The 26,918-nt window shown below is 60.6% G+C and overlaps 3 protein-coding genes across 10 annotated transcripts in view; 2 read left to right on the top strand and 1 right to left on the bottom strand.

Annotated features, from left to right (window-relative positions):
- NPRL3 (NPR3 like, GATOR1 complex subunit) overlaps positions 1-14,226 on the top strand; it is a 35,500-nt gene extending 21,274 nt beyond the window's left edge. For 3 of the 5 annotated variants that reach the window (XM_024759367.1, XM_024759368.1, XM_024759370.1), the window contains 8 exons: positions 4,889-5,026; positions 5,931-6,087; positions 8,664-8,770; positions 9,210-9,339; positions 11,485-11,623; positions 11,750-11,956; positions 12,655-12,847; positions 13,359-14,226. In XM_024759367.1, coding sequence (XP_024615135.1) covers positions 4,889-5,026; positions 5,931-6,087; positions 8,664-8,770; positions 9,210-9,339; positions 11,485-11,623; positions 11,750-11,956; positions 12,655-12,847; positions 13,359-13,524 — 1,237 coding nt within the window. In that variant the 3' untranslated portion in view covers positions 13,525-14,226. The remainder of the gene's footprint in view (positions 1-4,888; positions 5,027-5,930; positions 6,088-8,663; positions 8,771-9,209; positions 9,340-11,484; positions 11,624-11,749; positions 11,957-12,654; positions 12,848-13,358) is intronic. The other 2 variants (XM_024759369.1, XM_024759371.1) reach the window with 1 other exon arrangement.
- Positions 14,161-22,273, bottom strand: MPG (N-methylpurine DNA glycosylase). 2 transcript variants are annotated; one of them, XM_024759373.1, is made up of 4 exons: positions 22,120-22,273; positions 19,880-20,113; positions 17,019-17,223; positions 14,161-14,605 (listed from the first exon to the last, which is right to left on the bottom strand). In XM_024759373.1, exons 2-4 carry the CDS (start codon positions 20,099-20,101, stop codon positions 14,199-14,201), a joined length of 834 nt encoding a protein of 277 aa, XP_024615141.1. In that variant the 5' UTR covers positions 20,102-20,113; positions 22,120-22,273; the 3' UTR covers positions 14,161-14,198. The 2 variants fall into 2 exon arrangements, with proteins under 2 accessions (XP_024615141.1, XP_024615140.1); XM_024759372.1 differs by having other exon boundaries at positions 14,167-14,605; positions 17,019-17,259.
- A 1,889-nt stretch (positions 22,274-24,162) lies between these two features.
- The window catches only part of RHBDF1 (rhomboid 5 homolog 1), a 20,144-nt gene continuing 17,388 nt past the window's right edge, over positions 24,163-26,918 (top strand). Inside the window, exon 1 of one of the 3 annotated variants that reach the window (XM_024759806.1) lies at positions 24,163-24,225. In XM_024759806.1, the coding sequence (XP_024615574.1) occupies positions 24,166-24,225 (60 nt within the window). In that variant the 5' untranslated portion in view covers positions 24,163-24,165. The remainder of the gene's footprint in view (positions 24,226-26,918) is intronic. The other 2 variants (XM_024759807.1, XM_024759808.1) reach the window with 2 other exon arrangements.

Raw genomic sequence — 26,918 nt, 5'->3', positions numbered from 1 at the left:
AGAAACCCCTTCCTTGGAAACTGTTGCCATTTTCTGAGTGGGAGTTTGCATGCCTCAAGTAGGATTAGACTACAAGCTAAGTTCACACTAACGTGGAATTACAATAAAAAGCAAACCAGAACCAGACTTTATGTTTCTAAGTGAATAATGAGCTGTGATTTCTTAGGTTTGAATTGTGTTGGAAAGTTGGAGGGAATGAGGCCCTGGAGAGTTGGCTGCTTCCTTGGTGACCTGCTGGGCCGGCCGAGCTGGGGCTTGCGGCAGCCCAGCACCCTCTAGTGGCACTAGTTCCAAGGACAGGAGTCAGCGTTTGCGGCAAAAACAGCTGCCAGGGTCCACCATTCAGCACTTAGATTCCTTCCAGAACCGAGGTGTGTCAGTTTCCTCCAGGTGAAACACCACCCCATCCTTCCTATTTCCAGACCTCACTCTGACCAAGTGGGGTCTGGAAACGGGCTCCTGGGTCCTGGGTCCGGCCCCAGGGAAACCGGCGGTGCTTCTCCCGCAGGAGTCCCAGGGGCATCGGTGTCCTCCCCGTCCCCTGTCCCCGCCTGGCAACAGCAGCGGCTCTGAGACTTCCCAGGAGCCCCCTGGTCTGTGGCCTTCCCTCTGACCCACCAGGTCCATGTTGGCCTCGAGGGTCTGGCCTGGCCCACTCTGCTCCTGCAGGGTGGACTGCACCTTGGAGCTAAGAAGGGGAGGCTGTGCAGGCGGTGGGGAACATACAGCTCTTTCCTGGTGGAGACTTGCTGGCTGACCCCTGGGAAGGGCGTTCTCAGAGCAGAAGTGAGAGGCTGGAAGCTGTGAGAACTGGTTGAGGTTAGGGGTTGGGGTGGGACTTTGCAAAGGAATGGCTCTGGATTGGCTGCTTTAATTAAAATCCGGGTTTGTGGTGTGGCCTGGCGGTCCTGTGCCCCGGGACTTAGGCGCCTGTGGCCGCCTCAACTTGCCCAGCACCTGTGTCTGCCTGTGCAGCTTTGTGACTTGAGTGACAGCACCCCATGAGGTCAGGGACATCCCCTCACTTTCTGTGACACAGCCCTCGTGCTCGGCATGTGGTTGAAGGGATGAGTAAACACGAGTCCCGTTGATGTGGATTCCGTGGGGCTTGAAGGAGTGCTTGTTGAAGAGTTCTCAGAGCTGACAGGGCCTGTGGTGGGCCCGGGAGGCTGGGAGCCTGGGGAAGCCACCCAGGTCCGGGCCTGTGGGCGGTGCTGTGTGCGCTGGGGATGCTGCCTCACTGCTGCCCATCCAGAGCAGGGGTGGGCCCACAGACACGTCCGCAAGTATCCTGGGAATTTCAGTCTCTGTTGCCATGAAACGCACTTAAACCTAAACTTAAACATTTCAAGGTTGGCCTTTTGGAGCCCACCCAGACCTCGTGGGTCATGTGCAGTTTCGTCCCAGTGCATGTTGTGTTTGGACCAAAGGGTGTAGGGCTGGCTTCGAAGGTCTCTGGCCTGGGGCAGGAAGAAGGGTGACCGGTCCGAGGCTAGAGGAGGACGTTAGGTTAGGAATTGAAATTCTCTCTAGGATGCTGAGGTGTGAGCTGATGAAATGAGCTGGTGCACAGTCGTCTGGGGTGTGAAAGATAAGAGCTTGTTGGAAGGCCGGTGTGGCCGCCTCAGGACGCGGGCTCTGGAGGAGCATCTATCTCAAGTCGCAGGCGGGGCGGCGTCTGGGAGCTGTGTGAGGGGCCGGATAAGCCTCACACAGGGGCAGTGTTTTTCCTCAGAGTTCCCAGACCCAACCGTTAACTGCCAGCAAATAGAAGTGAGAGCTTCCCAGGACCCATTTCGGGCCCAACTTCTGCTCTGCTAGTCTTGTCTTAAAGCCGCACACACTTGAGAAACAAGGGCAAACATCTCTCTTTCCTCCTCCTGACAGACCTCAGCACAGCTCCGGGCTCACCTCTTGATGGCGGTGGGGTTTATAGGACATTCCCAGTGCGGCGCCCTCCCTCCTGGCTTGTTCCAGGGTGTCCCGGGGTTCGCCTGGGCCTGCAGCTGGCCCTCTGGTGCTGCTGGAGATGGCGCTCAGGGTCTGCACGCTACAGAGCTCCGTTTGTTTGTAAAGAGGCACCAGCCTCAGTGCCAAGTGCCCCACGGGAGGCAGTCGCCAGTGTTGGGAACATGGAGTAAAGTCCACGTGGAAACTAGGGACCCAGGGAGGGCGTGTCTCCCCCCAGAGAAGAGGACCCCATGCCAGCATGTGCCCAGACTGTGTGGCCAGGGCTCTGGGGACAGTGACATGGTGGAGAGTCTGCACAGGCCTTGACTCTTCGTTTCCCTGGTACCCAGATTCGGCACTTGCAGCTGAGTCTCCATGAGGCCTGTCCCAAGCCCCCTCCCAGCCCATACACACCCCTGCACCCTCCCGCCATCCCTTTTCTTACCACTCTCTTGGGCTTCTCGTGTTCACACAGTTTGCTTACGATTCCCTGTGTCTTTCTCGGCACCGCTGAGTGGGAGCCCCCAAGTGCAGGGCTGTAAATTGTGCCCCAGGAGCCCGAACCAGTGCTTGGGGCCTCTGCATGTGCCATGTGGCTCGGCAACCTGCACGTGGCATCCCTGGGCTCCTTGAGGAGCCCACACGGCTACCTCTGAAATGAGAGGCCTCTCAGTGTTTACTTCTGACTCTGCGGCATTCATTCTAGCAGGCACTTTGAGCCGTGTCCTAGAGGGGAGCTCAGAGACAGGAAGACCTTGATTTTGAATCCACCAGCCTTTCCGAGCAGGGGTGAAGTGAATGGAGGAGGAGCTGGCGCCCAGTTTCCCCTGCCTGCTTCTCTCATACACAGATGCTGAGAGCATAAATGTTGCCCAGGCAAGTGGAGCCACTACCCTGGGTCCCCTTCGTGTGACTTTTGATCCCTGAAGACGCTGTTTCCCAGGGTTTGACGTGAGCCGTCCAGCCCACAAAGGCCCTTGGCCAAGGAGTGGGGAGGCTCCAGGAGCCTCTGTCTGCTCAGGTGTACTTGCTTCCTCCTGGAAGAAGCCAAGAGCGGTGTCCTCCACTGGGACCTGGGGAAGGACCCGGGGTCTCTTCCCCAAATTGTGACAGTCACCAAACCCGTGCCTGGGTTTCACCTTAAGGGGCTGTGTCATCAGCATTGGCCAAACCTTTGCCCTCCAGACTCAGCTACAGCCTGCAGCTCAGAGCCTAAGACCGTCCCTTGAGGGGGGCTCTTGGGGGCCTGGTTCTCCTGACGCCCTGGTGGCAGGACAGGCAGAGGGAGCAGACGCCGGTATTGGCAGGAGTCCTGGGGCAGTTGAGGTCACAGACGTGCTTTGTGTTCTTCCCACGGTCCTTTGCCCGTTGCCCATTCCCTGCTGGAGACAATGAAGGCTTATTTTTACATTTGAAACTGCTGACCATGGATTCTGCCGTCCGTCTGGGCGGAGCTGTGGGGAGAGGCTGTAAGAACGGCCTGTGGGCGCGGCGGGGGGGCGGGCGCGGGGCCGCCTCCCAGCATCCTGCATCTGTGTGCCTGAGAGCCCTGAGACCTGAGCACCAGCGGGGCCAGCAGAGTGGGGCTGGAGTGTGACGGGGAGGGTACCCCGGGCAGGGCAGGCGGGCCTTGGCTGGGCACAGACCCCCTTGCCCTCTGCTCCAGCAGTCGCTCCCCCCACGTCCACACCAGGTGCCATGCCACGGAGCCATGGCCCCAGCTTTGTGTGTGGTCCCCCTGCACGGCGCTGCTAGGAGACTGTTCTCCTGGCAGGGTCTTCCTGAGAGATGGTCCCCCCAGAGCGGACACATGTTCCTCGGGCCTTTTCCTTCCTCCATTCAGGAAATGCCCTCAGTGCCCCCACGTACCCCACCATTACGGGTTGTACGGTGAGCAGTGCACCTTGTGACTGAATTCTGGTCGGGAAACAGCACTGACCAGGAGACGGCAGGTCGTGCTGCTGCCTGGTGCACAGGACACACGGGAACTGTGAGCAGCCTGTGGGGCCTGGCTCATGGTTGAGCCACTGAGAAGGTGGCGCTTGAGTTGAGATCTGAAAAGGGGGGAAGGAACCCCGGGGCACCTGGGGGAGAGTGTGTGGCCAGGGCAATTACATGGGCCTGGAGAGCCGCAGGGCAGCCTATTTTGCTGGACCCATGGGAGGCGGGGAGGAGACAGGGTCGGAGAAGAGTGGGCAGGTCGCACAGGGCTCCGGCACTCTGGGGTCTTGGTTGGGACTGCTTACGTGGGAGCCCTGGGGGTCTGAGTGGAGAGGGCGGACAGAGGGGGCCGGAACGGAGAAGGTCTGGACTTTGTCCCTGCCATGAAGCAGATAGGATTGACAGATGGTTTGAGGTGGGATGTGAGAAATGAGGGTCAGACACAGAGTTGCCATGTCTGGCCTGAGCAAGGCCAGGGCTTGAAAGAACCAAAGTTCCATCACGGAGACGAGGGAAGCCGAAGGTTTGAGCCGAGGCTGGCATTGGCGGTGGCCGTGGAGCCCCTGGGGCTGCTGGTATCTGCAGGGGGATGGGCCCCTCCCCGGCAGGACCTTCCTCTCCTGCTCAACTCTCCCTTTTGGTGACAGGCCCTGCCCTGCCAGGCAGCCCACTGTGATGGAGCCTTCCTCAGGTGTGCAGAGGCGGCCTCAGGATACCCCTAGTGCACTGAGCCTGTGGGACAGAGATGGGAGCCCTGGCTCTCTAGTTGGACTAGAGTTTCCAGGGCTGGCCAGGAATACAGTTTTTGTGGGTGTTCCTAATACTTTTTCTTCTCTTACACATACTGAGGTCCGGGACAAGATGCTTTCTTGCTCTGGAAGTCTCCCCCTGCAGTTTCCTCTGTGTGCTGGGAGGAGGCGCCCTCAGGGATGTCTGTGTGGCTTGTGTGCACGGCTGGGAGCTGCTATGTGGGTGGCTGACGGCCCGCTCTCTGCAGCCTGTGCACATCTGGCGTGGTGCGGCTCCACGTCAACAGCTGGCTGGAGGTGAGCTTCTGCCTGCCCCATAAGATCCACTACGCGGCCACGAGCCTTATTCCCCCCGAGGCCATCGAGCGGAGCCTGAAGGCCATCCGGTGAGTGCCAGCCCCACGCACACCCTGCCGGGGCCCTGCTCTCCTGTGTCCTGAGGTTCACCAAGTACTTGGTTCCAAAAATCGTCTTTTCCTCTTCCTGCCACAGAAATTGGCAGGTAGGGCGCTGCTGTTTACAGAGTAAAAATACACGCCTTTGTGTCCAGTTTTGTCTAGAGATGACCACCCCAGGTTCCCCACGGGCCCTCTCAGCACTGCCTGGCCAAGCGGGGCGCTGTGCTGCGGTCCCAGACGAGGACCTGGGCAGGGCTGTGGGGCTAAGCATCATGGCAGGGGCCAGGAGCCAACCACGGGAGACGTTGTGTCTTCATGGTGTTACTCACCGGACCTCCTGCTCAGATCAGAACTTGTGAGATCTGTTTCTTCATGTCACTGATTTCCTTCAAGGAAAGCGCTGAGCCCAATCTTCTGCCTCCCCCTCCTCCATCAAGTCCTTTGTTTCCTTAAACGTTTTTTAACCAGAAAAGGAAATCTGGGTACATAATAGAAAATGTTGAGACGACAGAAAGCAAAGCACTGCCTGGTCCCCCCTCCCTCCCCAGGCCTGTGCGCCGCCCCGGGCTTCCTTGCTAAGTGTATTTCTAGGTAGTTCTGTTCATAGTCTGCAGTGGGGATTTTGCTTTTCCCATATTTGGGACTCTTTCCTTAGGAAAGATTCACTCGTTTTCGAACGAACATTTGCTGGGCAATCCCAGAGGTGGGATGGAGCCAGGTCACCCGTCAGGCCTTCCTCAGTTTTTTCTGTGGGTGATCCTTGCAGGTTTTTAGAGGCCTCAGGGCACAGCACTGTCTTCCGCTTCCTCCCCGGCCTCTTCTCTGCAGATGCACACCCAGGGCAAGGGCCTGGGGCTCGCTGGTTGTGATGACCCGTGTCTCTGCCCCACAGCCCGTACCACGCCCTTCTGCTGCTCAGCGACGAGAAGTCCCTGCTGGGCGAGCTCCCGATTGACTGCTCCCCAGCCCTGGTGCGTGTGATCAAGACCACGTCTGCTGTGAAGAACCTGCAGCAGCTGGCCCAGGACGCAGACCTGGCCTTGCTGCAGGTACCCTGGGGGCTTGAGGAGACACCCTGGGTGGGCAGGATGGGCAGCAGGGAGGGGCTGGACGCATCACAGCTGGCACCTCAGGTCACCTCCCTAGGGCCTCCATGCAGCCGAGGGCTGCTGCGTGGCCTGCTGTGGTGGTGGGTGGATCTGGAGTCTGACCTGGGGTCAGGCCTCGGGATTGACTTCCTCCTCTGTGGAGGGGAGGGGGCAGTGAAACTGTGGCAGAGGAGTGAGGCCATCGTGGTGCCAGGTGACGGGGCCGCACAGGACCAGAGCCAGGGCTGGGGGCTTGCAGGGTTGAAGCAGGGGTACGCAGGGTGCCTTAGCCCACGTGGGAGCCATGCAGAGCCAGCACCAAACCCAGTGGCCTTGATTCCCCACGCCACGCCCCACGGGCACACAGGCCTGTGTTTCTGTGCAAGGTGCCACCTCCTTGCCGAGCCACGTGCTCATGAGCTGCCCTTTCTGACCAGATGGGGGCCCCTTCTCCCTGGCTGTGGATTTGGTTTGAACCTGGGCAGGGACTGGGGGCAAGGAAAAGCACAGGGAGAAGTTGAAGGCCAGGGGCAGGGGGCCTTCCAAGCGACAGCCTGACGGTGGACTCAGGGTCTGGAACGGGGCACTGTGTGGCCGCCAGGGGGCAGCAGGGCCTGGCCCAGGGACCAGCGGCTCCTACAAAGGCCAAGGGTGGAGCACCATGAGGTGAGGCACCTCCAGGGAGCCCTTGGCCTTTGCTCCTTAGCGCGTTAGGGGAGCTTGTCTTCCAGGCCTGACTCTCAGGCCATGTTCCCCAAAGCAGCCTCTCTGGATTCTTTCGTCCCAAATAAGCCCTTCCCCCATCTCTACCCCATGACCTTTGTCCACCCCATCTGAAAGTGTTTATCGGACTCTGCCTTCGTGTTTCACATGGGCTCCTGGACTGCCTTCCTAGCACCCATGAGACAAAGAACATTTAACGCGCTGGCTGTTGCGTGTGTGCTGCGGAGTTTGTGTTCTGACCAGTACTGGCTGATCAGCAGGTGCCTGTGAGTGTGCGGCTCTGAGGGGGTGACCCTCACTGTCCCCTGAGGCTGCCCAACACGGAGCCTGTTTGGACACTGCGCCTCACAGTCCCCCAGACACAGACAAAGCTCTGATGATGTCCCCTTCGCCTCTCCCCGGCCTTGCCATGGGGTTCCCTTGCTGTTTCCTTCCATGCCCCTTCCCGCTGAACCTGGTGCAAATCAGGGTTTGCCGCTGGTGTGGTCGTGCAGACGCCCCCTGGGGCCCAGCCCTGGTGGTTGACCTTACCAGCCTCTGGGACTGCTGCTTCCTGCAGCAGACCACCTAGCGGAGGCCCCCGTGGGGAGGGAGGCCAGCGAGCCCAGCTGGAACCTCAAGCACAGGTGTGAATGTCACCAGATGATTTAAAATCACTCATGTTCCATCCTAGGCAAAAAAGCTCTACAAGTATTTTGAGGGTTTTTTGTCATGATGAAATTAATATATTCTTATAAAAGTTCAAATATCATACAAATTATAAACAGAAAAAGAGAAAGTCCCCATAATCCCATATCCTCGTGGTAACCTAGATTCCTCCAAGCTTTTTATGTACATATTAACACATAATCTCTGAATAACAAAATTAGGATCACACATTACTTGTGATTGGGTGAACAGTGGCCCCGTAGACCTAATCCCTGGGACCTGTGAGTGTGACCTTCCTTATGTGGGAGTTTGCAGATGGGAATAACGCCCTTGAGACAGGGTGATGATCCTGGATGATCTGGGTGGGCCCTTCTGAGAGGGAGGCGGGGATGTGACCATGAGGCAGAGATGAGACGTGTGGTCACAGCAACTTGGAAGCAAAGAACAGTCTCCCTGCTGACAGCTTGACTTCAGCCAGGTGATCCTGATTTCAGACTTGTGGCCTGCAGAGGGCGCTCTGGCTGCAGAGAGGTGGGAGGTGGAGCCCATTGGGCGAGGGTGGTGGCAGAGATGGAAGGAAGGGGGCCTGTGTCCTTTAGAGCCATCAGCACTGGGACTTGGGCTGAGAAAGAAGAGGGTCAGCGATGGAACTGAAACTTCTGTGTTTGATTTGGCTGTGGCACTGGAGGCCCTGTTTGCCGAGACGAGGTAGAGGTGTCCCCGGCACTGTCACAGGTATGCATGCACCCTCAGAGGCACTTGGCCGTGGTGCTGCAGGATGAGCGGTGCCCGTTGCCGTGGTCTCACCCTGGCTCCCTGTCCTGTCATCATGGTCTGTGTGTCTTGAGAGTCAGGGCAGCAGGACAGTGGGATGTTCTCCAGGGATGAGTGTGTGGAGGGGGCAGGTGCAGTGACCCACATCCACCGTCACGTGGAGCCCCGTCTCCGTGCTGGGCGCCGGCTGGGCTGTGGGCTGGCCTCTGCTGGGATGTGCAGCCAAGCCCCTTGATCAGCTGGACTGGCCTCATCTCGGGTGCCCCAGCGTCCCCGTGCTGGTGCCAGCCAGGACGGCTCAGGGACCAGTGATGGAGAGGCTTGTGGCCATGAGCCAGGGGGCTGTGTGGGTTGGCCTCCCCAGCATTTTCCTCCCGGCCCTCTGCCCGCAGGTTTTCCAGCTTGCGGCGCACCTGGTGTACTGGGGCAAGGCCATCATCATCTACCCGCTGTGTGAGAACAACGTCTACATGCTTTCTCCCAACGCCAGTGTGTGTCTGTGAGTCCCCCTGGCTGCGAGAGCCCAGGGCCCCCGAGTGGGCAGGGGAGTGGCTAGCAGGGCCGGCCAGGTGGTGCTCCCCAGGTCAGCTGGGCCCACGTTCCAGTTCTGGCCTGGTTCAGCCCTGCATGGCACCCCTAGCCTGTGCTCTTCCAGCACCTACGGGCTCCAGGAAGGGTCTGCGCCTGCCCGTACCTGGCCAGCCAGTGGGTGCTGCACGGGGCACCTGGTGGGAGGTCAGGAGCCTTGGCCTTGACTAAGGGGCTCATAGGGGCTGTGGTGTGGGGAAAGCATCTGGGTTCTGTGCTCATTGCACCCATCCTGGCCCACCCACCAGGCTGCGCCCCCTCCTGCCCACCACAGGCTCATGGCGAGGGTGCAGACGCCTGAATGGTGGGGAGGTCTGCTGAGCTCACGGACCCTCACCCCCTGTCCCCAGGTACTCTCCACTGGCTGAGCAGTTCTCACGCCAGTTTCCATCTCACGACCTGCCGTCTGTCCTCGCTAAGTTCTCCTTGCCGGTCTCCTTGTCAGAATTTAGGAACCCCCTGGCCCCTGCTGTGCAGGAGGTGAGTCTCAGGAGCTCAGGGAGCCCAGGAACCACCCACCTGGCGTCAGTCCCTGATCCCAGGCTCTCAGTGCTGCTGTGCTTTTAGCCTTGGTTTGGGGGGAGGTGCTTGCTGTGTAGGTGGTACCTGCCCTGCCAGGGTGACCAGAAGCCGTGTCCCTGGCTAGGCCGCCTGCAGACACTTGAGCATTGCAAGTCCCTCCCCCCATGGAGCCCCCCTGCCCATGGTGGGAACTTCTTAGGGTTAGAACGCAGGTAAGAGGCCCAATTGGCAGGAGATCGGTGACCTCTCCTGGGAGGACAGAGCCACTTGGTGCCCCCTTCTGGGCCTGGGGATCCCATAGTTGGGGGACGCAGAGGGGATTTTGTTTTCACTGAGTCTGGTCCCTACACTCCTACTCCCTCCCCTGCCTGCCACGGTCCAGGTGGCCACAGGGTCTGTGGGTGTAAGTCCTGGGCTCACTGATCCCCAGAATCTCCTCATCCAAGGGGTCCTGGGTCTTGGTCAGGGCGAGAGGCAGGCAGGGTGCTGGGTGTGGTGGGCTGGCCACCAGGGAAGGGTGAGACGTGTGGAGCGAACTGGTGAGTTCTGCGTTTGTGGCAGGGTTGAGTGTAGCCTGGATCCGAGAGGCTTTGCCTCCTCCCCTCCACTGCAAACCTGGGGCTCTGGGGCTCTGGGCAGGGCCAGGTGGGACAGGTGTCGGAGATGGGTCTGGGTGTTCTCAAGGCTTTGTCTTCAAAAGTAAAGTATTTGCTTTAATAAGTGCCAGGTCTGTTAGGCAAAACCAGTCCTTAAAAGCTTAAAAGGGGGCTTCCCTGGTGGCGCAGTGGTTGAGAGTCCACCTGCCGATGCAGGGGACACGGGTTCATACCCTGGTCTGGGAAGATCCCACATGCTGTGGAGCAGCTGGGCCCATGAGCCGTGGCCGCTGAGCCTGTGCTCCGCAAAGGGAGAGGCCACAACAGTGAGAGGCCCGCGTACCACCACAAATAGAGATCTCCACATGCCGCGGAGCGGCTGGGCCCGTGAGCCATGGCCGCTGAGCCTGCGCGTCCGGAGCCCATGCTCCGCAATGGGAGAGGCCACAGCAGTGAGAAGCCCGTGAGCCACCAAAAAAAAAAAAAAAAAAAAAAATGCTTAAAAGGAAACCCTTTTCCTCCTCAAGTTGTGAATGAGGAGGAGACCCTGTTGGTCCGCTCATTTAGATGCCAAGCGTGACTGTTCTGAATGCTGTCTTTCATGGCACCTTTGGTTTCCAGGAACTGTGCCAGGTCGTGCCAGCTGAATAAAAGACACACTTTGCATGTTCACCCTCTCCCCTCCCCAGCGGAAACTTCCCAATGGTCCGGATGGTGGGTGGCTTTTCTAGGCCAAGCCCGAGGGGCCCGGATGGAGCTGGTTCTGGTTCTGCTCAGTCCCAGGGTGAGGCCACCTGCCTTCCATACCTACTACTTCAGGCCCAGAACATGCTCAAGTGCTGATGAAGTCTCTTAATATAATTTTTATTTATTTAAATTGATTGATTTATTTATTTTGGCTGCGCTGGGTCTTTGTTGCGGCACGCAGGCTTAGTTGTGGTATGTAGGATCTTAGTTCCCCAACCAGGGATCGAACCCGGGCCCCCTGCATTGGGAGCAAGGAGTCTTTTTTTTTTTTTGCGGTATGCGGGCCTCTCACTGCTGTGGCCTCTCCCGTCGCGGAGCAACAGGCTCCGGACGCGCAGGCTCAGCAGCCACGGCCCACGGGCACAGCCGCTCCACGGCACGTGGGATCCTCCCGGACCGGGGCACGAGCCCGCGTCCCCCGCATCGGCAGGCGGACCCCCAACCACTGGACCACCAGGGAAGTCCCTCATAATTTAATTATTTTACAATCCTTTTCAATTTTCTTTGGTGTGACTGGGTCACATATGCCCCTATTTCCATGCCCGGTCAGCCAGCCCCTCCCAGCAAGGGACCCCCAGGGATGAGCAGGTGGGTGTGTGGGTCTGAGGACGTGGACGCCATGTGCACACACACCCCCACTCAACGGCTGCTGGAGCACCACCTGCACAGGCTTCCCGGTCCCCGGGCAGGCTTTCAGGTTGACCCAAGGGGAGGACTTTTTTGCCGTCAGGGCAGCTGCCAGCAGCCTTTTTCCCAACAGTGTCCAGGGTCCCCACAGAGGCCAGTGGGCTGGGGAAGAGGAGGCAGAGCAGGTCCTCCGCGTTACAGGTCCTGCTCCTCAGCTCTGGGCAAGAAAGGACAGCCATGGGCAGCCCGGGCGTGTGATGGAGCAAGGGCAGGTGTGGCCCCGCTGCCTCCTCTGGATGGGATTTGGGGTTGCAGAGCGGCTGGTGGCTGGGCGCTCCCTCTCTTGAGGTGTGGGGCCTCACCCTGACCTCCGGGGTGACCTGGGGGTCATGTCTCAGGCCTGCCCATCCTGCAGACACAGCTCATCCAGATGGTGGTGTGGATGCTGCAGCGCAGGCTCCTGGTCCAGCTGCACACCTACGTTTGCCTGATGGCCTCGCCCAGTGAGGACGAGCCCCGCCCCCGGGAGGATGACGTGCCCCTCACCACCAGGGTTGGCGGCCGCAGCCTCAGCACGCCCAACGCCCTCAGCTTTGGCTCCCCAAGTAGGACCCCCTGCCCAGGGCATCTGTCTGGTGGGGGGTGAGCACCTTGGGCGCCCTTGGAAGAGGCAGGCGGCCAGGAGGCCCAGTTTGGGCGCCTCAGGGAATGACCACAGCACCTTCACAGGGCTGCACTCGAAAACGTGCACACACGGTGTCCGTGGGCAGCTGTGTCCCCGAGGACGCCACTTCGCCCAGCTGGGCAGCTCTCCCTTGGGGAGGTCCCCTCCCCCGCCTCCCTGAGGACGAGGCTCTACCTTGCTGAGTCAGGAGCAGCCTGGCCCAGCCTGGGGTCAGAGCAGACCACACCCCGTCCCTGGGAGGACTGTTGAAACCTCCATGCTCAGGGCCTGAGGAGACAGTGACTGTCATAGTCCCTCTTCGAAGGAGCTGTTTTGGCCACGGTGTGCCCCCTAAGGCAGCAGCCCCGAGCCCCAGGTCCCTGGCTTGGGGAAGACGAGGGGCTGGAAGGCTTAGGGGGAGGCACCTCCCCAGGCTAAGGCGGGGCCTTGGACATCAGGCTCAGTGCTGGACCTGCCTGCCCAGGGCTCCTGTCTTCTGAGTGGGTGGGACGGGTTGGATGACCAGGCTGGCCTTGGGGTGAGGGGCTGCTCCCCAAGGGCACAGCAGTTATTTCCTAGGTGGGCGCAGGTGACTTGTGGGGTTGGGGGCAGCCGCTCCCTGACTGTGCCCGTCCTCAGCCAGCAGTGATGACATGACCCTCACCAGCCCCAGCATGGACAACTCCAGTGCAGAGCTGCTCCCCAGTGGGGACTCGCCACTCAACAGGAGGATGACGGAGAACCTGCTGGCCAGCCTGTCCGAGCATGAACGGGCAGCCATCCTCAGCGTGCCCGCGGCACAGAACCCTGAGGACCTCCGCATGTTTGCCAGGTAGAGCAGGGGCCACATCTAGGGACAGGACAGAAAGTGTATCTCAGCTTAAATCCCGATGGCAAACAGCCCTCACTGGTTGAGGTGGCATCTCCAGTACACAGCCGTCGCTACCTGGCACCTGCATGTGGGGGGGTCTCTTCTGTACTTCCTGGGTGTTTCTTGTCACGTCTTGGGAAGCAGCAGCAAGTTCTTGTCCTCATGGGGATCGGGTGGGGCCCTTGGTCTCCACGCCATAGGTGACACAGACTTGTCACACTCAACCCTGAGTTGGGTGCACTGGGTGTATGGTGTTCTGGGAGCGTCAGGTTGTCAGGGACTGAGCCCCCAGCCGAGGTGCCCTAAGAGCCACAGCAGCATGTGTGTGGGCACTGAGGCAGGGTGACATTTCAGGGGCCACGGTGGGCAGCGGGTCCAGGGCACTGCTTGGGGCAGGGGCCTGTCTGAGGACCCCCCCCTGCAACTCCCGCCAGCTCCGTAGCTGTGCTCATACCTACCCTCCACCCCCCAGGCTCCTGCACTACTTCCGCGGCCGCCACCACCTGGAGGAGATCATGTACAACGAGAACACGCGGCGCTCCCAGCTGCTTGCGCTGGTGGACAAGTTCCGCAGTGTCCTGGTGGTGACCACCCACGAGGATCCGGTCATCACTGTCTTCCAGGCCCTGCTCACCTGAGCTGGGGCACCGGAGGGAGCCTCCCCCACCCCAGGCTCCTTCCCTCCCCATGGGGCCCCTGCTCTCCACATCCTCACCCGCCTCCAGTCCTGGAACAGCCTCAGGGCCTCTGAGCTGAGAAGGTGAGGCTCGAGCTGGGAGAGCGTCCAGGACTCTTGCCTCGGAGTGAGGCTTGCATGCTGCCCACACCAACTTGGCCCGTATTTCTCTCAGAGCCCCGCTCCCCGTCCCGTGTTCCCCGGGCCTGGGCCATCCAGAGCTTCAGGTCCGAGGGCCTGGCCTGGCCTGTATGGCCAGCACTGGCCGCCTGCAGGCACCCTTCCCCCCAGCTTGCCGGTGCCTGGCCCAGCCCCTCCCCGCCCCCCACAGTCCTGTGTTAGCCACCAGGAGGCCATGGCCAAGCGGTCGCCCCCGTGCCACCCGAGGCACGAGGACCTGGGCTAACGGTGTCCCACAGCTGTCTTAGCTTCCCCTTGGCCGGCGGGGGTGGGGTGGGGTGGGGAGGAGTGTCTGCACCGCTGCTCCCCACACACGGCTGCCTCAGGCCTGAGGAGGAAGTGCACCTGCTGGCCCCGGGTCCTCCCACAGAGACGAGCTGGCCACCGACAGGGGCTCCGGCCGAAACACAAATGACAGTTTTCTATAAACACAGCATTTATTTCATTTTTAAATAATTAAAAATCCTCATCCCGGCTGGCCTTTGCTCTGGCCTGTGTGTTCCTCTTGGCTGCTCTATCTACCACACTGACCCAGGGGCTGCCCTGCACATAGAAGCGCAGGGGCTTCAGGGCCCACTCTCCTGCATGGCCGATGCCCACTCGGGCTGCTGCCACCACAGCTGGCTCACTGGGCCCCAGGGGGCCCCGCTCCAGCCACACAGCCTCATCTGTGGCCAGGTCCCGCTGGTCGAAACTCTTGTCGATGGCCAGGGCCTGGCACAGCTTGGAGGGACCATTGCAGAGCTCAAGGTCTTTGAGGGCTCGTCCAGCAACACCTTTGCGGAGGGTGTGGCGAAGCTGCCGCATGGCCTCCAGGCCCCCCAGGGGCTCCAGCGCTCGGAGCAGGACACATGCCCCATCCCCTGTGGAAGAGATGAAGCCTCCCAGGTTGTCGCCCCACTACCCAAGGCCCGACCAAAGCTTTGGGGGTGACACCTGTGCTCACTCACCATCCAGACCCTCTGCCTGCCTCCCCCTCACGCACACCTGCACCCACAAGGCACCTGTGCCTCCTATGGGCACCAGCTGGGGAGGCATGGAGCTCCCTAGCTCCCTCTGTGAGGTCAGCAAAGAAAACCCTAGGGTCCCCCAACCACCCCCACCCCCCCGCCACTGGCTGTTGGGGAAGCTGGAAGCCTGGCTTGGAGCAGCCACCAGTGTGCACAGGACGCAGGTGAGCCCCACCCTAGGATCCAGTGTGGAAACTGACAGAGCAGGAATAGCCCCCCACCTCCGTGGGGTCCCCTCCCCAACCAGTTCAGGCCGCTTGTGGGACGGCAAGCAGACACCCAGGCCCAGGGATTCCCTCGAGAAGACACCTCTGTCCAGACCCCCTTGGATTCCTGGCTGGGGACAGTGATTACCCCCTGCGCCCTGGACAGAGGCGCCCTGACCCTCCAGCAAGGCCACAGTCCTGGGACACCTGCTCCCCTGACTCTCAGCCCACCCACTAGCTGGGAGTCTGAGGGGCTCAGCCTGAGGCGTGGCCAGGCCAGTCCCTCTCTCAGGCTCAGCCGCACAGGCCTTCCCATCAGCACCCAGGAGCTGGCCTCCTGCACAGCCAGCAAGTGTGGGGGTGTGTGCGACCAGATGTCCCTTAACCAGCCAGCTTTCAAAGCACTTCAGGATGTGCCCAAGGGCACCTAAAGCCTTGAGTTTTAGTCCCTCTGTGATTCCCGGGTAGCTCCCCTCACTGGCCTCAAAGCTCTCTCTGGTTCCATCCTGAACGTAGTGGGTACCACCTGCAGACAGGTCTGGAGGAGTAGCTGACCCCTCCCTCTCCTGGGATGCACCTGAGTCCAGACTCCTGACGAACAGAACACCCCTACCTCATCGCACCAGGCCTCCCCATCATCCCCCCGCCAAACCCGTCTGCCTGCACCAACCGCGCAGCCCCAAGTCCCGGTCTCTGCACGGCCTCCACCCCACAGGCAAGGACTGTCTCAGCTGCCCCTCTCCCTCACTCCACCTGGATGACCCTTGGCCCTGTCTGTACCCATGTGGTTTTCAGCTCCCCTAACCTCGACATTCCTGGGGCATCCTGGTCACGTAACGAGAAAGTAACACACCACCTCCCACATCTGCTCTGTCCACTGTACCCGCAGAAACTTGGGCTCCTCCCTTTCCTCACTGACTGCAGCCCCTTGTCCAAGTGCAGTCTCCTCTCACGTGAGGGGCTGGTTCTAACGCCAAAGAAAAGCTCAGCGACCGGAATAAGCTCTGTGCCTGATAACAGGGCCCTCAGGGGCAGTCCCTGTCACTCAGTTTCACACAGCACCTGCCTTCTGCTGGGCACAGGGCCAGTCGTGGATTCCCTGTGTCCTCTGGCCCTGTGGCTCTGGCATCAGGCATCCCCAGCTGTCTATTCTGGGCAATCACAACTCACACGTTAATGGAATCCTTCCACGTGTGTGACCGGCAGCCCCTTATTGTCCTCAAGCCTTCATTCATCTTGCGTCGGCAACGGGAGGTCTGGCAGATGGACGCTAGGACTGGCTAGCCAGAGTGGGCTGGGCAGACCACCCCCCCACCCCCCACCCCACCTGCCGCTGCTGGTCAGCAGCGGCTCTGGCAAGACGGTGCTGGGCACTTCCTTCCCAGCACAGACCACTCAGAAAACACAGCTGCCTACCCACGAAAGACCCAGTGGGTCCCCCAAGGTGCGTGGACCCTCCCGGGAGCTTTAGACCAGCATCTCTCCCATCGGCACCATTGACCTTTGGGGCCATGATTCTGTGGAGTTGGCCATCCTGTGCATTGTGAACTGCTGAGCATCCTCCCTGGCCTCCACCCACTAGAGGCCAGGAGCATCCCCACAGATGTGATGACCAAAAATGTCTCCAGACATTGCCTAATGTTCCCCAGAGCGGCAGTATCATCCCCAGTTGAGAACAACTGACCCAGACCCCATAACTGGCCGCCTGGCAAGGCTCCTGCCTGAGCCCAGCTCACCCCAAATCGATCTCACTCGTTTCCCCACATCAGCCCCTCCCGAGTCCTCTCTGGGCCGGCAGTGACACCAGCACTGAGCTCTGGGGCCAGCGGTGGGCTCGTGAACCCATGTGCTCTGTGTTCAAGTCAACCCATGACCTCTATTCTGTGGGGCCCCTGGCACCTCTAACCACCATCCGTGCAGCCAATGTTCCTGAAACCCTCGCCTAGCCTAGCAAGGGAAGCCCCTGCTCAATCACCTAGCCAACCCGGTCCTCCCAGGGTCTGCCAGCTGAGGGGGCTCTGCCCAGGCCTCCTGCTTCCCCAAGCCCCAGCACCGCTCACCTTGGCTGGAGACATTCATGCAGAAGTACATGCCATAGATGAGGTACACATACAGCGTCCCTGGCTTCATGAACATGCCGCGGTTGCGGGGGGTCTGCCGGCCGCCCCTCGAATGGGCAGCTTCATCCTCTGGCCCCAAGTATGCCTCAGTCTCCACGATGCGGCCACGGAGCTCTGTGCCATCATCCAGCCGTCGGACCAAGACCTGCTCAGCATAGGAAGGAGCCGGGTTCGCTCCTCCCTGACAGTCCACAGCCTGGACTCATCTCTCCAGCTCAGGGTGTACAGGTACAGGACACCCAGGTACAGCTGGCTCTTCCCCACCATCCCCTCCATCCTGCTGGACCACTGGACCACAGGCCCTGCTCACCAAGTGTCCTGTCCACAAGGTGCAGCCATCTCAGGCCGACCAGGGCTGGGCTGGGCACCAGCACTACTGAATTCTCACACTTCCTCTCAGCAGGGTCCCCTTGGACTTAAAGCTTAGCCTGGGGCCGAGCAGTGTGAAGGGCACACTGGGATTCCAGAGCCTGTGGAGCCCCCTCCCCCTGGACTAACTGCAAAGGACCGTCACATTCAGCCCCTACCCAGCCAACTCTGAAAGCAGCAGGACCAGCTGCCCAGCAGTGCCCCAGGCCTGGCCCACAGCCCTGGCGGTAACGAGCTCCACAAGGAGTGGGTCAGCGCAGGCAGCAGGCCACGAAGGCAAGCCTGGCGACGGTTGCCTCGGACAGCACCCTGGGCAGGGTGGGTACGGGAGGGGACAGAGGGCCCAGCCGAGGACAGGGCAGGGGACAGTTGTCAGGGGCTGTCCCCAGAGGGGTGGGTGCTCTCAGGCCAGCAGAGCACCTAGGAGAACAGAGTAGGCCACAGGAGAGCCAGGCAGGGCCTGCGGAGCGCTGAGTACCCCGGGAGCTGAGTCCTCCCCCGCCTGGAGCCCCTCTGCCCTTCGCCACGCATCACCATGGTACGGTTCCAGGAATGGCCAGCAGTCATGCCCAGTGTCCAGAGCCCCAGGTCTGACTCAACCAGGGTTCACAGTGGAGTTTCAGGGGCCAGCCACCTCACCAGGCCTGTCCCTAGCACCTGCCTTGTCCTTAGGCCAGAGCCTCAGGCAAGTTGGATGGCCAGGCCACCATGCCTTAGCCCACGGAGCTCAATGTGTCTGCGGCCAGGGTCAGTGTCGTGGGGGCAGGGAGGGGTGTGCTGGAGGCCGGACTCGGGGGTAAGGGTTAGAGGAGGCCTTCCTGGAGACAAAGCCCACAAATCCCTATATGTGTGCACAGGTGGGCTTGGCCAGAGCACCTCAGGTGAGGCCTCCCCCCCATCTTCCCAGGAGATGAGAGGGAGCATTCCCTGTCAGCCTGACACCTCCATGGGGCGTGGGGAGGAGCCTCCCACAGCCCTTTCTTCACTGTCTTCTTTCCTGTCCTGAATTTCACTGATATCATTTCCAGATAGCAGATGGTGGTTGCCCCTCACCCCCGTTATACACATCTCCTCCTTGCTGGTGGAGGGTCCCGAGAGAGGCAAGACCCTCCTCAGCCGAGAGGGTGACACAAGAGTGGTCTGGGTTGTCATGGCAACTCATTGCTCCTTGCAGTGACCTGCTTAAGGATGAGTGCATGACCAAGGCTGGTCAAGAGGTCTGTGAGGACGTCCACTGAGGGGTAATGAAAAAGGCTCTCCTCCCTAACCAAAGGCACATACAGGGTGAGACTCTCCCTTCTCTGCTGGACATCACCCTGTCTACCCTCGGGCTCAAACAGGTATGATGCGAGCCTAGGGGAGCCTAGGGGGAGACTGTGACACACTGAGGCCCTTGGGCCCTCTACCCGATGCTGGGCCCACCTGCCTCATGTGCCCTTTTACATGAGATCATAACCTCTCCTGACTTAAGGTGCTTTTACAAGGACCTTCTGGCCGTTGCAGCTGAAAGCATCCTCATGTAACAGACTCTGGTCACTTCTCAATGAGGCCACACTTTAGGTCACACTCCACTAGCTCACATTTTAGGATCTGTTCCTGGCACCAATTTTCTATTAGCCACAGAAACTGACTCTCCTTGGCCATTTTAACCTAAAAGTAGGCTCACTAAAGGACACAGGGTAGCCATGGAACCTCCAGGAGGACCAGCAAGCCAGGCCTAGCCAGATGGTACTCCAGATGGATGTGGCCAAAACTCTGCAGCTGAGGCACATGCCATGTACACACAACATGGTGACGGGCTCCACCCCCAAGGGCCCTGGGCGGTCCTGCTTCCCACCCCAGAACTTGGAGCTGCAGGGGCTGCTGGGAAGCCAGCTCTGGCACTGTGAGCCACTGTGGGGAGAAGGAGGCTGTCCTTCATCAAGACAACCCTGATGCTGGGCAGCCCGTAGGCCATGGCCTCAGCTGCCATGTGTCTAAAGCTGCTACACACATAGACAAGCTCTAGCAGGGGCACTGACTGTGTCAGGGGATGGGGCAGGCAAAAGCAGCCCCTCACAGACAGGGGGGCCAGCACTGACCGTGGTCCTTATAAGAAACCTGCCCTGAGGGCAATCCCAGGTGGACCAGGGGTAATGCTCCCACAGCCCCAGGGGGAAGGCTAATGTTGTAGCTGCCCCGTCCTCACTGCCCAGAGCAGGCAGGCGCCCCTAAAAACCTCGGCATTCTTCCCAGCTGACCCTGGACCCAGAGGCTGCCCCAGATGACTGAGGTGAAGCTACCCAAGAGCAAATGTGGGCAAAGCGGCTGACTGCACGTGGCCACGCAGGGCCAAGTCAGGGACGTGAGCCCAGCGGGGAGAGGGCTGGGGCCCACAGACGCTGCACGGTGATGACCCTTCAGCAGAGGCCACGCTGCTACATTTCCATTACCTGTCCCAGAAATGCCCGTGCCAGGGAGACTGCGGGCTGGTCGAAAAACTCTGATCCCAGGCGAGCAGGGCGGCCCTTTAGGCTTGAGAAATAGATGCTGCGCTGGGGGCCGAGGGTCGTGGGTGGCTCCAAGCGGGGCTCCTTGGGGGAAGATGTCCGGGTCCCATCTGGCGGGCTCTGATGCCGCTTGGCCTCCAACAGTCGCTGCTTTTTTTGCCCCATTCTTCAGGAAAGCTGAAACGGGAAAGGACAAGATAAAGGGTCTGAAGAGGAGAGAACAGATGGTTGTGCAGTGAACTCAGGAGCTCAAGGACTCATTCAACTGCCTGCCTGTCTCCTCATATGCAAAAAGAGGGCAACCAGCCTGTGCAAACAGAATGCCATACTTGAGCCATACCTGGCATGCTCAGCCCTGCGCTGGGACCCAGGAAGACTTGGGAAATGACGGCACGTGAAGGCAGGCTGGTGGCAGCAGTGACTGGTAGCCATTCTGCTGCATGTGCCATCCACAAGCAGGAGTGGCAAAGGGCTGCAGGGCCTGGGGAGGGGACAGTGACACCCAAGCCTGGGACAGGAGGGCTGCTGCCCTCTGACTGCCACTCATCACGTGGTCTCCAAATGAACTTCTGAGCTTCTTTCTGGAACCCTTCCCTTTGCACCTGCCCCTAACCAGGAATTTTAAAACAGCTGTGACCTCAGTGGGGCCTGGCCGAGGAACGGATTGTGGGTCACTGTGTCATCCACACCCCTCCCCAATGCTGGCAGGGCTCCCACTGTGCCAGACCCCTCCTAGAATGGCCCAGAAGGCCTGACACACGCACATGGGTGAGCACCAGGCAGACTGTCTACTTGGCCCCATCCCAAGCGCTCAGGGTATGACCCCCAATGAGTCCCCAGCTGTCCTCTGTCTCATGACCCAGGATGTCAGAATAAGGATAAGTGAGGCAAAAGTGAGGTGTGAGGAATGAGGAGGATCTGCCAAGACCGGCACACTGTCTGCCTCCCACCTGCTGCCACAGGGCCTGGAAAACCTGACCACACACCCTTGGCCGTTCGGGGACCAGCTGCTCTCCAAGGAAAGGAGCAGCAGGTGAGCACTGGGGCCTGGAAACACCCTCCTTAGAGGCTGATTCCCATACCTCCCTGGCATGTGACAGACCCGTTATTTTTAGCGTTAAGTGCTGACATTCTATGTTGTCCGGAGCCGCCAGCCTGCTGAGAATGGATGTTGATATGACCCTGTCTGCAGCCGGGCGCATTTGCCAACACCCACCACAGGCTGACTCCAGGACGCTGCAGCCCGTTCTCCGCCCAGGTTTGGCCCCCGGCCTGCCCCGAGGCTCTGGGGTGGCGCTGGGTCTCTGCCCTGACCCACCCTGGGCAGTGGGGGTCGGCTCATGCAGATGCCCTGGGACTGAGGCTCAGAGAGGCCTTGTCTCCCCCTCTGCAGACCTAGGATTTGAACCTGCCTCAGAACCTCAGACTGAAGAGTGGGGTGACCCTGCCGTTGCACCCAAGAGTGACCACTGCCCCAGAAAGTGACCTAGGGTGTCTGTGCCTCTGTATCATCTGCAGAAAAGGAACCAACATTGTCATACAAGATGGTTCTGAGAATAAAATGAGAAGCTGGGTAAGCACTTGTCTGGGTACAGCGAGCGCTCACCAATGTTAGGAAGAAACGCAAAACCTGGGGACAAGGGTCACTTCCCAGGCTGGGCCCAGCCAGTGGTGGGCAGAAAACAGCAGCCTGGATGGGGGCACCCAAGGGACCCGCCAGCCCTCCATCAAAACCTGGGCAAACAGTGGGTTAGTAAATAAAGGAAGAGCATTTATCCGTGTGGGACAGACACTGAAGGGAGGAGTGTGGGGAAGTGGCCCCTCGAGGCAACCCTATGGTCATTTCTGCGGCAGACGAGCTCGGGGCAGGCGGCGTTTGGGCCAGGCTGAGCGCCCAGCACGTAAGCAAGAAACCGGTGGCGGGCGCTCCTCTCAGACCTCACTGGCGACCTTGGGCAGGGCCTCGGCTTTGTTTCTGGCAAATGGAACATCCGAGCCGGCCCAACCCCGCCGTCAGGCGCTCGTCTGGGAACTGCAGACGCCTACGGGCGGCCCGTGCGCACATTACTGGCTCCCACTCAGGGCTCACTGCGGTGGCGGTGCGACTCCGGGGGGTCCGCCCCCGAGCCAGTCCTTCGGCCGTGCGTCCGGCGAGGAGCACGCTCACCTGGGCGCGCACTCACCTGGGCCCCGCGGCGCGCGGGCAACCGGCAGTTCCGTCAGGGCTCTCGAAACTTGTACCAGCCGGCGCTGAGCCCAGCCCGGCGCGGAACGCACCCCACCGCCCACCCGGAAGCGCCGCGGGGTCCGGGGCTGGAGCCGGCGCCTGCGCGGAGAAGGACGGAAGCCCGGCGGGGGAGGGGGCGGGCGCAGGCGCGGATCCGCCCCGGGGGTGGGGCCGGGCTAGCGATCGGAGTTCCCCGCTGCAGCCCCTGCCCCGCGCCCTACCTCCCATCCGGGACAAAGGCCCGGGGCTGCTGGGACAGTTGTGGTGTGAGGAGGGGGAGCAGGCAGCTGGGGTGGAGGGAAGCCCTCCGCCCCGCGCCCCTCCCAGTGACATGCCCCCCGCCCCACTTACACCCTGGTCCCGCCGCAGCCGCAGCGCTTACTCCACCTGGTGACCTCCAGCTGGTGGTCAGACCACCAAGAAAGAGGCTTGGTCCCTGTGAACCTTGACTGGGCCCTAGAGGGGCCCCGGCTGGGGGTGTAGTGGTTTGGGGGTGCCCCAGACGGTTCGGTGGGGTGCACGTGGAGTGTGCGTGAGGGAGGTGGTGTCGGAGCCCCTGGTCCTTGGGACTGCGGAGGGGCATTACTTGCTCCATACCTGCGGAGCATTTGGGTGGAGGGGACAGATAGGGCGGGGGAGTGGGCCAGGAAGACTTTGTCCTGGAAGTGGACCCAGGCCTTTCTGGAAGCACCACCACTCCCATCACAATATGGATGGGTCCTGGGATTCTGTGTCTGCAGTGGGGCCCCCACCTTTCCCACCACGGAAGGATGCTGAGAGGAGCCCGCCCAAGTCCAGGGGTGGGCCTGCTGGAGCATGGCCAGCCTCCTGAAGAGGTTGAGGCGAGCAGGAGGGCTGTGGGAACCCAGGAACACCCCTCCTGCAGGGCAGTGGCTGGGGGCAGTGTGAGGTATGCCACTGCCCTTTGGGGCAGCAGAGGGAACGCCCCTGCCCTGGACCATGTCCTGAGCTGTCTGACTTGTGTCACCCTGGCCCTGTGAAGGGTACCCGTGGGGCCTTGGAGAACAGTTGGGCAAAGGATGGTGTGTGGGGCGGGGGGGAGATGCTGGACGGGCCACGTGACTGGGGCCCTGGGATGAGCGAGTGTGGCACCTGGTCTCAGGGCAAGTCCAGCTGGGGGAACCCTGGTCTCCAACTCCTCCTCCTCCTCCTTGGACCAGCCCAGGAGCTCAACTGCAGCCCAGGCCCAGGCCCAGCTGTACTTCCCGCTCCGCCCAGGGCCCCAACCAGGACTTCCTGCGGAGGGAGGGGCAGCAGCCTTTCAGCTCCTGCCGGAAGCCACCCAGCTGTCTGCGGCACTTTGTGCCGCTTCCTTCCGGGGGTGGGCGGTGTGTCGTCAATGAGTGCTTGTGAGGCGGGCCTGGATGTGACTCCCACCCCTTTCTTTCCTCCTTACCCGCTGCAGCCATTCTGCCCGAACAATGACTCCCCCTCCTGCCTTCCTGTGTGCCCAGCCTCCCTTCCCTCCTCCCTTCCCCCTCTCCCTGCTCTGGGAGGGAAACTGAGGCTACAGTTGGGCCAGTCCCCCTGGTGGGGGCAGGGGCAGGGTGGGTGCGGTTTTGTATTCATTTTCATTTAGATTTCACAAATAGTGCATGGTCCTTGTAGAAATCATGGGGAATCCACGCATTCCCAGAGGGACATCTTTTTCCCAACTTGAAGATGAGGAAAGAGAGGCTTGGAGGACAGCCCAGGAGGAGGACGCAGGGCTGGAGCCAGCAACCCCTTCTCCAGATGTTCCAGCCTGAGTGCAGGGCCTTGCACAACCTCTGCCCCCCTTCCCCCCACCCCACCCCCCCCACTTCCTGGTTTGTGGTCTGAGGCTCCACCACAGGCTGGAAGTGGTGGGCTGAGCATTCCCACTGTGGCCTACAGGGCAGGCAGGCTGGGGGTAAGAAGGTGGTCTCCGTGGGAGGAGGGGCCTGGGGCCTTCTTATCCCCAGAGTGCCCTGCTTCTGCGCTGGGAGAGGCCCTTTGGAGGATGTCCATGGAGGATGAAGGTGAGGACACCCTCAATGCTTTGAAAGAGGCCAGTACTGGGGTGAGTTGCTCTGTGCCCTGCCAGGCCAGCCATGGCCTCTGGAGGAGCCATCAGACCCTGGAGCCTTGAGAGAAAGGACAGCGGCTCCACCAGCCACAGAGGCCAGCACTGTTCCTACCCAGCACACTGTTCACTGTCCTTCTCTCTATGTAGGGACAGCTAACACCGTGAAAAGGGCAGCACCTTCTGGGGGTGACATCTCAGTAGGGCGGCCTCTGGGGCCCTCTGCAGCTGACAGGTCCTGGGGGCTCGGAGGCTCCTTGGGCAGAGTGAGCAGCTGTGGGCTGCATCTTCCTTTCCTGGGGCTGTGCCGCCAGTGCTGTCGGGTCCTGAGGCCAGGTACTTAAGGGCCCCCCTTGCCAGGCCCCAAGACATGGGGAGGGGCAGCTGCCTCAAATAGACAGTGACTTCAGGCCCTGGCTGGTCTGGCCCACTTCTGCCTTTTCCCCAAATAGCCAGGGGCTGGTCCCGGGCCCATTCAGGCCCCCCAAAGCTCAGGCTGGCCTGCTGAGCTGATTCCAGAGTGGCTGGTGGGGATTGCTGTCAGTGGTCAGGACTGCCACCCCCTCAGGTCCTACAGTGAAGTGTAGTCATGGGGTGCTCCAGATACTTGCCCATCCCCAGTCACCTGCACACATACTGGGCAATTGCAGCTGATTTCTATTTCCAGGGCCTGGGAAAAGGAAAAAGAGGGACAGGGAGCTGGGTTTCTGTGTCAGGCCCTCCTCCACCAGAACACAGGGCAGTGGGCCAGGTGTGAGACAGAGCACATGTGTGTGCACACACGTGTCCCTGTGGACTGGGTCCAGGCCTCTGCTCATACTGTCCTTCTGATACCCGGGTCGTCGCTCAGGAGGCTTGGTGGGCGCAGAACCTGGGGATTCCTGGGTTTGCCTGCCAAGGTGTACTTGGGAGCCACACCTGTGAGGGGCAAGTGTTTGCAACAGAGGCTGCTGGGGTCCCACTGGAGCTGAGAGGGTCCTTTGGAGGTAACCTGAACGAATGAACCAGGGGGAAGCCACTTACCTGTGACTGGACACATAGACCACCCTCTCTGGGGAGGGGGTGTTACTTGGGGCAAGGCAGCTCTCATTCACTAAAGGTGACTCCAGGTGGGGCGGGGGTTGAGGTGGGGGGGACTGGGGGATGGGCACCTGTCTCAGCCGTGAGCCAGCTACGGCTATGCTCCTGGCAGCTGGGAATGAGTGTCTGGGTCACGGAGGGGGCCTGGGTACCCTGCAGTACCCACTGCAGGAGACCTGGCAGCACTGGACGCCTGGCCACGGCAAGCTTTGGAGGTGAGCCCAGGCCCTGGACTCCAGAGATGACACCGCTGCCGCTGGCCCTGCCAGCCCAGGCTGAGCGTCCAGGTGGACGGGGCATGCTTATTCCTGGCGGGGGTCGAGAATGCCAGGCATGGAGAGACTGTCCTTTCTGTGGGTGAGAGCCTGGCATGGGAGGGGTGGCAGTGTGGGCAGCCAGAGCCTGAGCATCGGCACTGGGCAGCCTTCAGCCTTCTTCTTGCCTTGTGTCCCCAAGGCACTTGTAGTCACCACCCCACCCCCCAGTGAAGGAGTCCTCTCGTAGCCCCTCCAAAGCTTCCATTGTCTCTCTCTACCTAGGAATTGTGTTGATCTACCTGAGTTCATAAATGACCCAGAGTGTGCAGGCACCACTCTGCCCTGTGGTATGGATGAGGAGACAGTTGGAGGATTCTGTCCCTTTCCCAGGCTCCAGGGCCAACTGTGAATTGGCTGCCACCTCAAGTTGTCTACTTTCTGTGTAGCCAAGGACCAGGGCTTTGTCTGCGGTCATACCCTGGGCATAGCTTGCTGACCTGACCGTGGCAGCACCTCTGTTCAGAGAGGACCACTGCCTCCTGGTCCCAGACCAGCAAAGGGCCTGTGAAGACACACTTGTGGACCCTCCAAAGCTGGAGGGGCTGGGCCTCATGTGCCTCAGTATTCTCGTTCCCAGCAGAAGGGTCCTTAGGACACCCATGGTCCCAGTTCTGCTCCCTACGGGGGGGAAGTCTGTGCCCCTCCACCACTCACAGCTCCTGGTCAGCCCTGCCCTGCTATTGGCACCCCCTCCCCCATTCCTGGGTCTTTCTCTGGTGATTGTGCCCCACCGACTCCTGCAATGTCAGGAGAGAGGGAGAGGAATGTTGGAAAACTCCCGCCAGCAGCCTCAGCCTAGAGCAGATGGGCCATTTTGTGTTCGATTCAGGGAGTGCAGGGATGGGCCCACAGGGCTGGTGGGTGAGCCCTGAAAGAGGGAGGAGCACAGAGTGGTCGCCGGAAATGGTGCTGCCGCCTCTGCACCTCTGCTCCAGGGGTTCTAGCCTGGCCTGGGAGTGCCTGTTGGGGGAGGAGGGATTCAGCGGGTGGGGAGCACTGGGGCCCCGGGAGGAGGTCACTGCTCTGATCCTGCCTTTGGTGCGAGTGCGACTGAGTGTGCATCAGTGGTTGTGTGCACGTGTGTAAATGGGAGTGAGCATGGAGGTGTTACAGTGTGTATATGCGGAGGTGTGTGTATGTGAGTCTGTAAACAGGTGTGGGTAAAGGAACACGTGGGCGAGCATGAGTGTGAGTGCGTACAGAGCGTGTGTGTTTAAGTGCATGAACGCAGGGGCATGTGTGTGCGAGTGAGGCTCCCGTGCGGCTTAGGGTGAGAGACTGGGCAGAGGGGCC

The sequence above is a fragment of the Neophocaena asiaeorientalis genome, unplaced genomic scaffold (genome assembly GCF_003031525.2).
Source record: "Neophocaena asiaeorientalis asiaeorientalis breed wild unplaced genomic scaffold, Neophocaena_asiaeorientalis_V1.1 scaffold254, whole genome shotgun sequence".
In the NCBI taxonomy this organism is placed as follows: domain Eukaryota; kingdom Metazoa; phylum Chordata; class Mammalia; order Artiodactyla; family Phocoenidae; genus Neophocaena; species Neophocaena asiaeorientalis.
The sequence above is the reverse complement of the archived record's forward strand: the minus strand, read 5'-3'. Positions and strand labels throughout refer to the sequence as shown.

What these genes read in the sequence shown, in the direction of transcription:
- MPG (XM_024759372.1), bottom strand. Translation starts at nt 20,101, where the DNA reads ATGGGGCAAAAAAAGCAGCGACTGTTGGAGGCCAAGCGGCATCAGAGC. An exon ending in CACGGGCATTTCTGGGACAG is followed by an intron (nt 17,260 to 19,879) that starts GTAATGGAAATG and finishes GTGGACTGTCAG; the next exon opens with GGAGGAGCGAACCCGGCTCC. An exon ending in CATGAATGTCTCCAGCCAAG is followed by an intron (nt 14,606 to 17,018) that starts GTGAGCGGTGCT and finishes TCTCTTCCACAG; the next exon opens with GGGATGGGGCATGTGTCCTG.